The following is a 16,176-nucleotide window of genomic DNA, read 5'->3' as shown; positions in this document are numbered from 1 at the left end:
ATCCACCTACACACACACACACACACAGACACACACACTGGTCACTGTGTACTGGTGCCCGGGGGGTGTCTACAGGTGGGGATGGCGCCGGTGGCCATGATGGTGACAATGGTGACGATGGTGACGATGGCACCCACGAGGCTGAGCCCAAGGAGCAGTTTCGTGTTGTGCCACCGGAGCCGGTGGTGACTCCTGTGCCACGGTCCTGGAGTGCTGTGACTGCAGGGACAGCGGCACCATGGGGACACCCGGACACCATGGGGACACCATTGCCACCATAGGGACACCATTGTCACTATGGGGACACCATTGCCACCATGGGGACACCATTGCCACCCTTGGGACACCATTGTCACCATAGGGACACCATTGCCACCATGGGAACACCATTGTCACCATAGGGACACCATTGTCACCATGAGGACACCATTGTCACCATAGGAACACCATTGCCACCCTGGGCTCTCCCGTTATTAACCTCGCCCCGCTCGGCCCTTCCGGGAGCGGCCCCCGGCGGGGGGCGGGGCCCGGGGTGGGTGTGTCAGGGCGTGGCCCTGTTGGACGCCCGCGATTGGTTTCCGCTCCCGTGACGTCAGCTGACGTCGCGCGGGGGGCGGAGTCACGGCCATGGCGGCGGCAGCGGCAGCCGAGGAGCGGGACGTGCCCCGAGCCCCGGCCCGGCGGCGGCGGCCGGAGCAGGGGGCGGGGCCTGGGGCGGCGGAACCGGAACCGGAGCCCGGACCGGGACCGGAGCTCAGCCTGACCCGGAAGCTGCTCGGGTTCGAGCTGCAGGACCTGACCCGGTGGTCCCGGTTCGTGCGGCTCCTGCACCGGCCGAGCGACCCCGCGGCCCTGGGGGCCTTCCGAGCGGCGTTCGGTGAGCGCCGGGGGAGGGGGGGGAGGGGGGAGCTCCCGTTACTGACCCCCCGTTACTGCCCCCCCGTTACTGCCCCCCCCGTTACTGACCCCCCGTTACTGCCCCCGCCCCGTCGGTCTCTGACCCCCCGTCGGTCACTGTCCCCCCCCCAGGGCTGCTGATGGTGCTGGACGTGCCCCAGGAACGGGGCATGGCGCTGCTGGACAGGCGCTTCCTGGACGGGCTGGAGGTCTGCCGCTTCCCACTGCTGCCCATGCTGCGGCCGCTGCCGCTGGACGGCATGTACCTGCTGTACAGCGTCATGCTGCTCGGTAACGGGGGACATGGGGGGGACGGGACATGGGGGGCACAGGGAACGGGACATGGGGGACACCGGTAACGGGATGTGGGGGGAACAGGGGGGAATGGGACATGGGGGGCACAGGGGAGATGGGGACACGGTGGGGACAGGGACGGGAATGGAGCTGCACTGGCACAGGGCGATGGGGCAGAGGTTTACATTGGAGATAAGGAAGGAGTTCCTCCCTGTTAGGGTGCTGAGGCACTGGAATGGGTTGCCCAGGGAGGTTGTGAATGCTCCATCCCTGGCAGTGTTCAAGGCCAGGTTGGACAGAGCCTTGGGTGCCATGGTTTAGTGTGAGGTGTCCCTGCCCATGGCAGAGGGTTGGAACTGGATGATGTTAAGGTCTATGGTTCTATGGGTGCTGGGGGTGACACCAGGACAGGGGCACATGGTGGGACATGGGGAGAGGCAAACAGGCGATGCTCTGGTGTCACCATGCGCTGGTGCAGGGGCACTGGGCATGATGCTGGGCTGCTGGTACCGCCTGAGCTGTGTGGCCTTCCTGTGCCCATACTGGTATGTGCTGCTGCTGGACAAGACCTCCTGGAACAACCACTCCTACCTGTACGGGCTGTTGGCGTTCCAGCTCACCTTCATGGGTGCTGATCGCTATGGGTGCGTGTGGGGGCACCCATGGGTGGCACAGGGAGCCGCTGGGTGACCGGGATGCTCTGCTTGTGGCACAGGGTCCCGTGTGCCATAGGGTGACAGGAGCATCCCCTGTGTCACCAGTGTGGCAGTGACGGTGACCTGGTCACCCCCTTTCTTTGGGTGTCCCCATAGGTCTGTGGATGGGCTCTTTCGGCCCCACAAGAGGAACGCACACGTCCCACTGTGGAACTACACCCTGCTGCGGGCCCAGGTGAGAGCTGGGGTCCCATTGTACCCCCATGGTCCCCATTGTGCCCCCATGGTCCCCATTGTGCCCCCGGTCCCTGTCCCCACACTGTGCCCCTGCCCCAGATCTTCCTGGTGTACTTCATTGCGGGGCTGAAGAAGCTGGACATGGACTGGGTGAGCGGGTACTCCATGGGCTCCCTCGCGCGGCACTGGCTCTTCGCACCCTTCAGGTGAGGAGGAGGAGGGTGATGGTGTGGGGGAAGGTGAGGAGGGTGATGGGGTGAGGAGGAGGTTGGTGATGGGGGTGATGGATGAGGATGAGGTTGGTGATGGGGGTGATGGGGTGAGGATGAGGAGGGTGATGGGGTGAGGATGAGGAGGGTGATGGGGTGAGGATGAGGAGGGTGATGGGGTGAGGATGAGGAGGGTGATGGGGTGAGGATGAGGAGGGTGATGGAGGTGATGGGGTGAGGATGAGGAGGGTGATGGGGGTGATGGGGGGTGATGGGATGAGGAGGGTGATGGGGTGAAGATGAGGAGGAGGGTGATGGGGTGATGGGGTGAGGATGAGGAGGGTGATGGGATGAGGAGGGTGATGGGGCTGATGGGATGAGGATGAGGAGGGTGATGGGATGAGGAGGGTGATGGGGCTGATGCGATGAGGATGAGGAGGGTGATGGGATGAGGATGAGGAGGGTGATGAGGTGAGGATGAGGAGAGTGATGAGGTGAGGATGAGGAGGGTGATGGGCTGATGCTGGTGCTGGTGCTGTGGCCAGGCTGGTGCTGTCGGAGCAGAGCACCAGTCTGCTGGTGGTGCACGGGGGGGGGTCTCCTGCTGGACCTCTCGGCCGGGTTCCTGCTGCTGCTCGATGCCACCCGTCCCATCGCCCTCATCTTCGTCACCTACTTCCACTGCATGAACTCACAGCTCTTCAGCATCGGTGAGAGCAGCAGCTGTGCCCGAAACACCCCCAAAACACCCCAAAACACCCCCCAAACACCTCTGAAACACTCCTAAAACACCCCTGAAACACCCCAAAACACCCCTAAAACACCCCCAAAAACCCCCAAACACCCCCAAAACACTCCTAAAACACCCCCGAAACAGCCCCAAACACACCTAAAACATCCCTAAAACACCCCCAAAACACCCCTGAAACACCCTCAAACACCCCCAAACATCCCTAAAACACCCCTGAAACACCCCCAAAACACCCCCAAACACCCCCAAAACACTCCTAAAACACCCCTGAAACACCCCCAAACACACCTAAAACACCCCTACAACACCCCCAAACACCCCTAAAACACTCCAAACACCCCTGAAACACCTCCAAAACACCCCCAAACACCTGCAAAACACTCCCGAAACACCCCTAAAACACCCCTAAAACACCCCCAACCCCCCCAAACCCCCATCCCTTGCAGGGCACCCCTCAGCACCAGTCCCAGTCCGGGTGCCGGTGCAGGGGGTGTCTGATCCCTGCCCCCCCAGGCATGTTCCCATACACGATGCTGGTCAGCAATGGGCTGTTCTGCCACCCGGCCTGGCCACGGCGCCTGCTGGCTCAGTGTCCGCGCTGGCTGCGGGGGGGGCTGCCCAGCACCCGCCCCCCCCGGCCCAGCCCCGACTGCCACTATGGGGCACGGGGGGGGGCTGCGGCTGCGCCAGCATCTGGCTGCGGCTTTCACTGTGCTCTATGTGCTGGAGCAGCTCTTCCTGCCCTACTCACACTTCATCACACAGGTGGGGTATGGGGGGGGAGGTTTGGGGGGGGGGGGGTTGGAGGGGGGGTGTGTGGGGGTTGTTTTGGGGGTACTTTGGGAACTATTGGAGGGGTTATATGGGGACATGGGGGTATATGGGGACATCAGAGGAAACACAGGGAGAGCTTGGGTTGGATGTGAGGGGCACTTGGGGGAGTCTGGAGGGGCTTGGGGTATTTTCAAGGAGATGGGGGGGGTTTGGACACAAGGGGGGGCAGTTTGGGGGTATTACTTAGGCCCTGGGGGTACTTTTGAAGACAGGGGTATTTTCCTTGGCTACAAGGATGGGGTTTGGATGTGGGGGGGTCAGTTTGGAGGTCATGGGAGTCCTTAATGTGGATCTCCCTTCCTTGCCCCCCCCAGGGCTACAACAACTGGACCAACGGCCTCTATGGCTACTCCTGGGACATGATGGTTCACTCCCGGTTCCACCAGCACGTGAAGATCACGTATCAGGATGGGCTGACCGGGGACGTGGGGTACCTGAAACCAGGGGTGAGCAGAGCATGGGGGGTGCAGGGGGGTGCAGGGGTGCAGGGGGGGGGGTCCGCAGCCCCTGACCCCCCCGTAGGTGTTCACGCAGAGCCGGCGCTGGAAGGACCATGCAGACATGCTCAAGCAGTACGCTGTGTGCCTGAGCCAGCTCCTGCCGCGGTACAACATCTCCCAGCCCCGCATCTACTTCGACATCTGGGTCTCCATCAACGACCGCTTCCAGCAGAGGTTTGGGGGGGGATGGGGGGGGGGATGGGGGGGGGGCACCCCCAAAGGTGCCATTGGGGATGGGATGGGGGGGTCACCCCCATAGGTGCCGTTGGGGGGTGCTGAGGCCCCATCGGTGCCGCAGGCTCGTGGACCCCCGCGTGGATGTGGTGCGGGCACCATGGTCCCCTTGGCACCGCACACCGTGGGTGCTGCCGCTGCTGCTGGAGCTGTCCCCATGGCGCCAGCGGCTGCAGGAGCTCGAGAGCAGCCTGGATGGGAACACGGACGTGGTCTTCATTGCTGACTTCCCTGGTATGGGGGGTGATGGAGGGGGTTGGACCTCGGTGATGGGGGGGGTGGAACCCGGTGATGTGGGGGGTGAACCCGGAGATGGGGGGGACCCCAACCCCAGTTGTGTCGTATACCCCCCATAGGGCTGCACCTGGAGAACTTTGTGAGTGAGGACCTGGGGAACACCAGCCTGAAGGTGCTGAGGGGAGAGGTCCTGGTGGAGCTGGTGGAGCAGAACCAAAACTACACACTGAGGGAGGGAGACGGGATACAGGTGAGCACAAGGGATGCAGGTGAGCACAGGGGGATGCAGGTGAGCACAGGATACAGGTGAGCACAAGGGATGCAGGTGAGCACAGGGGATACAGGTGAGCACAGGGGGATGCAGGTGAGCACAAGGGATGCAGGTGAGCACAGGGGATACAGGTGAGCACAAGGGATGCAGGTGAGCACAGGGGATACAGGTGAGCACAAGGGATGCAGGTGAGCACAAGGGATGCAGGTGAGCACAGGGGATACAGGTGAGCACTGGGGGATGCAGGTGAGCACAAGGGATGCAGGTGAGCACAGGGGATATAGGTGAGCACAAGGGATGCAGGTGAGCACAGGGGATGCAGGTGAGCACAGGGGATACAGGTGAGCACAGAGGGATACAGGTGAGTGCAGGGATACAGGTGAGCACAGGGGGATGCAGGTGAGCACAAGGGATGCAGGTGAGCACAGGGGATGCAGGTGAGCACAGAGGGATACAGGTGAGTGCAGGGATACAGGTGAGCACAGGGGATGCAGGTGAGCACAAGGGATGCAGGTGAGCACAGGGGATACAGGTGAGCACAGGATGCAGGTGAGCACAAGGGATACAGGTGAGCACAGGGGATACAGGTGAGCACAAGGGATGCAGGTGAGCACAAGGGATGCAGGTGAGCACAGGGGATGCAGGTGAGCACAGGGGATGCAGGTGAGCACAAGGGATGCAGGTGAGCACAAGGGATGCAGGTGAGCACACGGGATGCAGGTGAGCACAGGGGGATGCAGGTGAGCACAAGGGATGCAGGTGAGCACAAGGGATACAGGTGAGCACAGGATGCAGGTGAGCACAGGATGCAGGTGAGCACAAGGGATGCAGGTGAGCACAGGGGATGCAGGTGAGCACAGGATGCAGGTGAGCACAGGGGGATGCAGGTGAGCACAGGATGCAGGTGAGCACAGGATGCAGGTGAGCACAAGGGATGCAGGTGAGCACAAGGGATACAGGTGAGCACAAGGGATGCAGGTGAGCACAAGGGATGCAGGTGAGCACAGGGGATGCAGGTGAGCACAAGGGATGCAGGTGAGCACAGGGGATGCAGGTGAGCACACGGGATGCAGGTGAGCACAGGATGCAGGTGAGCACAGGGGGATGCAGGTGAGCACAGGGATGCAGGTGAGCACAAGGGATGCAGGTGAGTGCAGGGGATGCAGGTGAGCACAAGGGATGCAGGTGAGCACAAGGGATACAGGTGAGCACAAGGGATGCAGGTGAGCACAAGGGATACAGGTGAGCACAAGGGGGATGCAGGTGAGTGCAGGGGATGCAGGTGAGCACAAGGGATGCAGGTGAGCACAGGGGATGCAGGTGAGCACAAGGGATGCAGGTGAGCACAAGGAATGCAGGTGAGCACAGGGGATGCAGGTGAGCACAGGGGGATGCAGGTGAGCACAAGGGATGCAGGTGAGCACAGGGGGATGCAGGTGAGCACAAGGGATACAGGTGAGCACAAGGGATGCAGGTGAGCACAAGGGATGCAGGTGAGCACGGGGGATGCAGGTGAGCACAGGGGATGCAGGTGAGCACAGAGGATACAGGTGAGCACAGAGGATGCAGGTGAGCACAGGGGATGCAGGTGAGCACAGGGGATGCAGGTGAGCACAGGGGATGCAGTGGGGGTGCAGTGGGGCAGCAGGGCCGTGCAGGGGGTGTCCATGGGGCCTGACCCCCACTGCCCCACAGCTGCCGGCAGGGCAGTACCACAAGGTGCACACGGTGTCGCCTGAGCCCTCCTGCTACTTCTACCTGTACGTGAACACCACAGCACAGGCGCTGGAGCTCAACCTGACCCGGCTGCAGGAGCTGCGGGACCGGGCGCGCAACGGCACCGGTGAGCACTGGGATGGGGGTACCGGGATGGGAGTACTGGGATGGGGGTACTGGAATGGGGGTACCGGGATGGGGGTGCTGGGATGGGTGTGCTGGGATGGGGGTACCGGGATGGGGGTGCCCGGATGGGGGTACCGGGGGGTGGTACTGGGATGGGGGTACCTGGATGGGGGTACTGGGATGTGGGTACCGGGATGTGGGTACCGGGATGGGGGTACAGGGATGGGGGTACCGGCAGTGGGGGGTACCAGCATGGGGGTACCGGGGGGGGTTGGGGGTACCGGAGGGGGCATCCCCGGCGCTCTCACCGATCCCATCCCCCCCAGCACCAGAGCCGCTGCCCCCGGAGCTGCGGCCGCTGCTGGGGGAGCCTCTGCCGCCAGGGGCAGCTCCAGACCCGCTGGTGGCTCTGCTGCTGCGCCGGGAACAGAGGCAACGGGAGCGGGAACGGGAGCGCAGGGCAGGGATGGGGCAGCGGCTGCGGCGCTTCCTGCACCGGAAACTGTTCCTGTTCCGGAGGAGGTGAGAGGGGGACACAGACCCCAAACACACCTGATGGGAACCCCCAAACACACCTGATGGGAACCCCAAACACACCTGATGGGAACCCCCAAACACACCTGATGGGAACCCCCAAACACACCTGATGGGGACACCCAAACACACCTGATGGGAACCCCCAAACACACCTGATGGGAACCCCCAAACACACCTGATGGGAACCCCCAAACACACCTGATGGGAACCCCCAAACACACCTGATGGGGACACCCAAACACACCTGATGGGAACCCCCAAACACACCTGATGGGAACCCCCAAACACACCTGATGGGGACACCCAAACACACCTGATGGGAACCCCCAAACACACCTGATGGGAACCCCCAAACACACCTGATGGGGACACCCAAACACACCTGATGGGAACACCAAACACACCTGATGGGAACACCCCAAACACACCTGATGGGAACACCCCAAACACACCTGATGGGAACACCCCAAACACACCTGATGGGAACACCAAACACACCTGATGGGAACATCCCCCAACACACCCTGATGGGACCCCCCCCCATCTACTGTTATGGCCCCTCAGGATGGGCCCTCCTAACCCCATCACTGCTGCCCCCCTGAACTCTCACTGTAGAACCCCCCAAGCCTTATGTACCCCCCCATTATTGACCCTAACCCCTCATGGACCCCTCCAAACCCCCATTACTGGGGTGATCTCCTTACTCTCAGCACTGACCCTCAAAACCCTGTGCCCCCCCATCACTGATGGCCCTTCCCAACCTCAGCACTGATCCTCAAACCCTCATTGATGGGACCCCCCCTTTATCCTGTCACTGCACCCCCAACTCTCATTACAGACCCCCAGCCCCTTGCCAGCCCCCCCAGTCTCTCATTATGGCCTCTCATTGCTGTAATTCCCCCCAGTCCTTCATTATGTGCCCCCCAAATCCCTCACCACCCCCCAACCTGTTACTGACCCCCCATCACAGACACCCCACACCTTGGCACTGACCCCCCAAACCTCATCTTTACCTCCCCCATTATTGACCCCTAACCCCTCATGGACCCCCCCAAAGCCTCTTTCTGCTGACCTCCAAACCCTCATTACTGAGACCCTCTTGTTATGCCCCCCCCAACCCCATCACTGACCCCAAAACCCTCCTCATGGACCATCCCCCCATGTCACTGTGAACCAGAGTCACTGTGCCCCCCAAATCCTTCCTCACCACCCCCACTGTTACTGACCCCCTCAGACACCCCAAACCTTAGCACTGACCCACAACCCTCATTACTGCCCCCCCTAAACCCATCACTGACCTTAAAGCCTCCTTATGCCCCCCCCATCACTGCCATCCCTCCCCAGCCTCAGCACTGATCCCCAAATCCTCAGTGATGGGATGGGACCCCCCAAACCCTCATTATGGACCCCAAACCCCTTCTTACAGCCCCCCCAACCCCTCACCTGTGACTCCAGCCCCTCCTGTCACCCCCCAACCTTAGCAGTGACCCCATCCCTGGTACTGCCCCCCCAACCTGCTGTAACCTCTCATTACTGACCCCCCTCACCCCATACACCCCAAACCTCACTCCTGACCCCTCATTATTGACCCCCCCATACCCCATACACCCCAAACCTCACTCCTGACCCCTCATTACTGCCCCCCCCCCAGCCTGCTGATGACCTACATCTCCCTCCGGAACCTGGCTGTGGGGCGGCCGCCCCCCCAGCGCCTGGCTCAGGAACTGGCCTTCGCTGACTGGCGCCCGGCTGAGGAGGAGGAGGGGGGTGATGATGGGGGGCACACGGACACAGTGAGGGGGGACCCCGAGCTCTGACCCCCCCCCAGCACAGGCTGCGTTGAACCCAGTTCTTTATTTGCCATTTTTTGGAGCATTTTGGTGGAATCCGAACAAAATGGAATAAAAACCTCGGGAAAAGAAGGGAAATAAAATAAAAACCAACAGGGGGGACCCCCCCCCCCTCCTCCTTCACCCCTCCCCCCCCTTCCCCCCCCCCTTTGCCAAGGCACTTGGGGGGCCCGGGACGGGCAGTAAACAAGCCGGCTTCTCTGTACCACACCGGCCAAAGCGCCCTGCCCCGGGGCTGTCACCCCTCTGGGGTGGGAATGGGGGGGGGGGATGTTGGGGGGGGTCAAGAGCTGCCGTGTGAAGGGGGCTTCTCTGTACTCACACCCCCCTCAGCACACAATAAATACACCGCTAGAAAAACACGTTCAAGTATCAACATCCCCCCCCCAGAGCTTTCAGTGCCCCCCCCCCCCCCCCGGATCCATCCGAGCCCCCCCCGGGAGGGTTGTGCAGTTGTGGAGTCACTTCGGTTGTTGGCTAAAAATACAACTTAAAACAACCAGCAAAGGGTTTTTTCCTCCTCACACCGGGGGGGGGGGGGGTTGGTTTTAACACCGTGTCCCCCCCCCAGCACCAGGTGTGTGTTTGTGTCCCCCATGTGTGTCTGAGGGATAAGCAGTTAAAATCAGGGTTAGGACAAGTCCAGCACCAGCAGGGACCCCCCCCCCCCCGCAGCTCCATCTGCACCGTGGGGGGGGGGCAGGACACGGTGTGACCCCCCTCGGGGGGGGTTTTGCCATCTCTGAACTCGGATGTGCCACCACCAGGTTCCAAGAGCAGCCAGAGGGGTTGGGGGGGGGCCGAGGCCACACGTGGTCCCCATGGAACCCATGGCAAGAGGGAATAGGGAGGGACATGGGGGGGCCGGGGGGGGCCCAGCTCTTACCCCCCAGAGCCCAGGGGCTTCTCTGTAGCCTACGCCCGCTGGGGTGGGGGGAAGAGCCTGACAAGGGCCAGGATCTGCCTCAGTACTTGAGTTTTTTGGGCACTTCCCAAGGGAAACTGTCCCTACCGAAGTGGCCATAGGCTGCGGTCCGCTGGTACAGGGGCTTCTTCAGGTCCAGGTCCCTGCAATGACAACAGCGCTCAGCACCCCCCATGTGTGTGTGCCCCAAAACCTGCTCCATGTCCCCTGTGCCCCCACCATGTGTGTCCCCAAGCCCTGCTCCGTGTCCCCTGTGCCTCCCCCATGATATGGGTGCCCCCAAGCCCTGCTCCATGTCCCCCCATGTGTGTCCCCAAACCCTGCTACATGTCTCCTGTGCCCCCCCCAAACTCTGCTCCGTGTCCCCTGTGCCCCCCCCGTTACCTGACGATCCCCCCGGGGCGAAGGTCAAAGTTCTTCTTGACGATGTCCAGCAGCTCCCGCTCGCTCTTCTGGGAGGTGCCATAGTGGAAGATGGAGATGGACAAGGGGTGGGACACCCCAATGGCGTACGACACCTGGGGGGGGCAATGGGGGGCACAGATTAAGCCCGAGGCCTCCCACCCCACAGAGCAGTGTGGGGAGGGGCAGACACCAGCACCCACCTGCACCAGCACCCTGCGGCACAGCCCGGCCTTCACCAGGGACTTGGCCACCCAGCGCGCGGCATAGGCAGCCGAGCGGTCCACTTTGGTGTAGTCCTTGCCTGAGAAGGCACCGCCGCCGTGAGCCCCCCACCCCCCGTACGTGTCCACGATGATCTTGCGGCCGGTGAGGCCGGCGTCACCCTGTGGGGACAACACCATCACCATTACCATCATGGTGCCAGCACCATTACCATCGTGGTGCTGTCACCGTCACCATCATGGTGCCAACACCGTCACTGTCATGGTGCCGTCACCATCACCATCGTGATGCTGTCACTGTCACCATCATGGTGCCGACACCGTCACCATCACCATCGTGGTGCCGACACCGTCACCATCACCATAGTGGTGCCATCACACATGGCGTTACCTGGGGCCCACCGATGACGAAGCGGCCGCTGGGCTGCAGGTGGTAGATGGTGTCATCATCCAGGTACTTGGCTGGCACCACAGCTTTGATGACCTTCTCCTTGAGCGCATCCCTCATCTCGTCCAGGGACACGTCCTCGTCGTGCTGCACTGAGATGACGATGGTGTGCACGCGGATGGGGATGACGGCGCCGCGGTCCTGCATGTACTGCACTGTCACCTGCCGACAGGGGACGTGGGGCTGTCAGGGAGTGTGGGGACACGGGGAGCAGGTTATGGGGCCGGAACCTCACCTGTGTCTTGGAGTCGGGGCGCAGCCAGGGCAGGGTGCCGTTGCGGCGCAGCTCGGCCAGCTTGGCGTTGAGCTTGTGCGCCAGGACGATGGTGAGGGGCATGCACTCCTCCGTCTCATCCGTGGCGTAGCCGAACATCAGCCCCTGTGTGAGGGATGGGAAATGGGGTGAACCCACAGCTCTTGTGGCCTTACCGCAGCGGCCCCAGCGGCACGAGGCCTGACCTGGTCCCCAGCACCGATGTCCTCCTCGCTGCGGTCCAGATGCACACCCTGAGCGATGTCAGGCGACTGCTGCTCCAGAGCCACCAGCACATTGCACGTCTTGTAGTCGAAGCCTGGGGCAGAGCCGAGGCCGCGGTGAGCCCCATGTGCCAACAACCCCCCCCCGGCACCAGCGTGTGCCATCCATCCCCTGCATGGCACCCACCTTTGGAGGAGTCATCGTAACCGATGTGTTTGATGGTGTCCCGAACCACCTTCTGGTAATCCACCGCCGCACGGGACGTGATCTCCCCGGCCAGCAGGATCATCCCTGTCTTCGCCACCGTTTCTGGAGGGCAGGAGGGTGATGTCAGTGTCACCCCCAGGGCACCGGTGTCACCCACCCCACGCACCCCGGCACAGCCGTACTCACCACAGGCCACCTTGGCATCGGGGTCCTGCTTGAGGTGAGCGTCCAGGACAGCGTCACTGATCTGGTCGCAGATCTTATCTGGGGACAGAGGGTGAGGCTGTGACGGGCCCGGCCCTTCCTTCCGCTGGGGAGCGGAGCATGAGCCTCCCGTTAATCCCGAGGGCTCCAGCAGCTCAACAGCCCTTGCCTTGTCCCCAGGCCGGCTTCTTAGCCTGGAATTCCAGGCATTTACCAGTTAAGCTCCAGTTCCAGCCGGGTCAGAGCTGGGCCTCAGCCACAGGCAGCGGTGCTGGAGGGGCCTGGCACTGCCAGGGGCTCCCGGCTCTGCCAGCTGGAGCCTGCCGGGGCTGCTGCTGCACCCGCCGCCTCCCACCGGATACCCCGTGCCCCGGAGGGACCGAACCCCATCCTGCCCCATGGAGCTGGGCCGGGAACAAGCGATTCCCGGTGTCCTTGGCCACGACCTCTGGGCAGCGGAGGAGGCAGCCCCGGACCGGCCCCCGGGGACCGGAGCTGTGACCCACGGAGGGGGGGGGGGATGGAGCAGCCCCGGGGGGGTCCTCACCTCCCCTCACCCCCGCTGCGGTAACCGGTGACCCCGCGGGGCACAACCCGGATCTGCTCAGTCACGGCTGAGTCACGGCAGCCCCAAACCCCCCCCCCCCCGCCGCTGCGTCACCCGGTAACACCCCCCCATCCCCCCCACAACACCCCACGTCATATCGCGACATTTCACCTGAACGTTACCCCCACTCAAACCCACCCCCCACAACACCCCACGTCATATCGCGACACGTCACCTGACCGTTGTCCCCACTTAAACCCACCCCCCCCGCAACATCACACGTCATATCGCGACATGTTACCTGAGCGTTGCCCCCTCTCAATCCCCCCCACAACACCCCACGTGATATCGCGACATGCCACCTGACCGTTGTCCCCACTTAACCCCACCCCCCCCCCCCCAACACCCCACGCGGGGAGCACGTGCGCGGCGGGGGCCGCAATGCGGCGCGCGCCGCCGCGCCACTGCGCGCGCGCCCGGTGGCGTCACCGCTCCCCCCCCCCCCCTTAACTCCGCCGCCGGGAGACCCCCCCCCCCTCCGCGGCGAGCACGCGCGCGGCCATTCCCACCACCACCACCCCCCCCCCCGCCCGCCCCGCGCCTGCGCCCTGCGCTCCGCGGCCCGCACCTGGGTGCCCCTCGCCCACGGACTCGGAGGTGAAGAGGAAGGTGCCCTCGTCGATGAGCACGTCGTGGAAGCCGTTGAGCTGTCCGTTCATGGCGCTGGGGGGGGCGGCGGCGATGCGGGACCGGCAGCAGCTCCTCCGGCCGCGGCAGACTGAGCGCGCCGCCCGCCGCAGCGCCTCTATTTGTACCCTCCTCGCCCCGCCCCTTCTGCCCTCACCGCCAATGGCGACGGCGGAAGGCGCCGCGGCGCAAACCACTGCGAGGGAGCGGGGGGGGAGCGGGCAGTGACTCCTGCCGCTGCCGGTATTGCTGCGCCTTCCCCGCACCCCCGTCCACCACCGGCCGCCGGGTGGAGGATCGGGACCGCGGCAGGGCCGAACCGGTTCCCTGCGGGGCACGGCCGGGCTCCGGTAACCGGCGGTGCCCTCCGGTCCCCCCCTGCAGCGGCGCGGCCGCATGAGCCCTCCCGCGCTGCCCGCCGGCTCCAGGCGCGGGTGCCGGGCGCGCATGCGCGCTGAGCCGGCCGCGGGCGGCGGGGCCGGTCCCTCAGCGCCGCCGCCATCTTGCGGGGCGAGCGGCTCCGCCATTGTGCGGGCCCGGGGCCGGGATGGGCACCGGAGCCGAGCACACAGCGGGGGCAGCAGCCCCGGGAGCCCCCGTGGGTCGGCACTGTCTGCACCCCCTCAATGGCTGTGCCAACCCCAACCCATGGGGCACGGACTGTGCCACCTCCCGGGTGTGCTCCAGAACCGGCCTCCAGGCCCCCCATGGGATAACCAAGGTAAAAGTCATACAAATCACAATGGCAAAAGCAAAGCGTTGACCAAGGGACCCGTTTTACAATGGCAGAAGCATTGAGACCAACCCCCGGGTGCTGTGTGTCTGTGTGAGGCAGAGGAATGGGCACTGGAATCCAGTGTCCTGCCTCACACTGGGGTGGGAATAGCGTTTTCCAGCCCAGCATCCCTGTGTGTTCATCCACGCTCAGGACAAGGAGGTGCTGGGACCAGCATCCCATCTATTCCATGCTTTGTTCCCCAGAACAGCCCAGTTCTCCTATCCGGGTTCTCCCTCCACAAGCATTATCCCGGCCCCAAGCAGCTCCAATGACATCCATCATGGAGCTGCAGGAGCTCAGGCTGAGCAGCCGGGAAGGAAACAGCCTCTGGGATCACCCATGGATCCAATTCCTGACACTTGGAATGACGGCACCAGGGCCTCCATGTGCTGCAGCTCAGGTTCAGCTGCTTGGCACCAGCTGAAGCCTTTGGCCATAAACTGGGACCTTCACTGGGATCAGGGCTGTGCCCCTGGGAATGCTGCCATAGAACCTCCACTCACAGCCAGGGAGCACCGGGATCAACGGGTCCTGAATCCGGATCCTCATCCCTATGGATGCTCAGGACTAAGGTGGGGCCGTGGCCAGGACCTGGGGCCATTGTGGCCTCTCGGTGCCTGATGCAACCGGGAGCCGTGGTTGCCAGTGCTGGAGCCGGCCCAGAGCCGGCACCGGCCTCTACCTGCGGTGCAGCCAGGACAGAGCCCAACACCCTGACACCTGCACAGGAACCCTGCACCTGACACCTGGAACAGGAACCCTGCACCCTGACACCCAACAGGAACCCTGCACCCTGACACCTGGAACAGGAACCCTGCACCCTGACACCTGGAACAGGAACCCTGCACCCTGACACCTGGAACAGGAACCCTGCACCCTGACACCCAGCACAGGAACCCTGCACCCTGACACCTGGAACAGGAACCCTGCACCCTGACACCTGGAACAGGAACCCTGCACCCTGACACCCAGCACAGGAACCCTGCACCCTGACACCTGGAACAGGAACCCTGCACCCTGACACCTGGAACAGGAACCCTGCACCCTGACACCCAGCACAGGAACCCTGCACCCTGACACCTGGAACAGGAACCCTGCACCCTGACACCTGCACAGGAACCCTGCACCTGACACCTGGCACAGGAACCCTGCACCTGACACCTGGAACAGGAACACTGCACCCTGACACCTGGAACAGGAACCCTGCACCCTGACACCTGGAACAGGAACCCTGCACCCTGACACCTGGAACAGGAACCCTGCACCCTGACACCTGGAACAGGAACCCTGCAGCCTGACACCCGCACAGGAACCCTGCACCCTGACACCTGGGACAGGAACCCTGCACCCTGACACCTGGGACAGGAACCCTGCACCCTGACACCTGGGACAGGAACCCTGCACCCTGACACCTGGAACAGGAACCCTGCACCCTGACACCCAGCACAGGAACCCTGCACCCTGACACTGAGCACAGGAACCCTGCACCCTGACACCTGGAACAGGAACACTGCACCCTGACACCTGGAACAGGAACCCTGCACCCTGACACCCAACAGGAACCCTGCACCCTGACACCCAACAGGAACCCCTGCACCCTGACACCTGGAACAGGAACCCTGCACCCTGACACCTGCACAGGAACCCTGCACCCTGACACCTGGAACAGGAACCCTGCACCCTGACACCTGGAACAGGAACCCTGCACCCTGACACCTGCACAGGAACCCTGCACCCTGACACCTGCACAGGAACCCTGCACCCTGACACCTGGACCAGGAACCCTGCACCCTGACACCGGCACAGGAACCCTGCACCCTGACACCTGCACAGGAACCCTGCACCCTGACACCTGCACAGGAACCCTGCACCCTGACACTGAGCACAGGAACCCTGCACCCTGACACCTGGAACAGGAACCCTGCAC

At 63.3% G+C, this 16,176-nt stretch overlaps 2 protein-coding genes across 2 annotated transcripts; one reads left to right on the top strand and one right to left on the bottom strand.

The window, feature by feature from the left end:
* The first annotated feature begins 627 nt into the window (after positions 1 to 627).
* LOC117438456 (vitamin K-dependent gamma-carboxylase-like) lies at positions 628 to 9,442 on the top strand. Its single transcript, XM_034073968.1, is given in 16 exon segments — positions 628 to 877; positions 1,030 to 1,188; positions 1,670 to 1,835; positions 2,004 to 2,082; positions 2,184 to 2,290; positions 2,839 to 2,881; positions 2,883 to 3,003; positions 3,558 to 3,711; positions 3,713 to 3,809; positions 4,193 to 4,324; positions 4,401 to 4,552; positions 4,677 to 4,846; positions 4,969 to 5,099; positions 6,816 to 6,963; positions 7,289 to 7,484; positions 9,151 to 9,442. Coding segments are annotated over 16 exon segments (2,271 nt in total). The 3' UTR covers positions 9,317 to 9,442.
* Positions 9,443 to 9,763: 321 nt separating this feature from the next.
* On the bottom strand, positions 9,764 to 13,557 carry LOC101869733 (S-adenosylmethionine synthase). The gene is made up of 9 exons (XM_034073971.1): positions 13,413 to 13,557; positions 12,220 to 12,297; positions 12,013 to 12,135; positions 11,808 to 11,920; positions 11,584 to 11,727; positions 11,292 to 11,510; positions 10,880 to 11,062; positions 10,659 to 10,792; positions 9,764 to 10,417 (listed from the first exon to the last, which is right to left on the bottom strand). The coding sequence occupies exons 1-9, from the start codon at positions 13,501 to 13,503 to the stop codon at positions 10,315 to 10,317; spliced, it is 1,188 nt and encodes a 395-aa protein (XP_033929862.1). The 5' UTR covers positions 13,504 to 13,557; the 3' UTR covers positions 9,764 to 10,314.
* Positions 13,558 to 16,176: the final 2,619 nt, after the last annotated feature.

Source organism: Melopsittacus undulatus, unplaced genomic scaffold (assembly GCF_012275295.1).
Source record: "Melopsittacus undulatus isolate bMelUnd1 unplaced genomic scaffold, bMelUnd1.mat.Z mat_scaffold_348_arrow_ctg1, whole genome shotgun sequence".
In the NCBI taxonomy this organism is placed as follows: Eukaryota; Metazoa; Chordata; class Aves; order Psittaciformes; family Psittaculidae; genus Melopsittacus; species Melopsittacus undulatus.
Note: the sequence above shows the minus strand (reverse complement) of the source record. Positions and strands in the feature narration are given on the sequence as shown.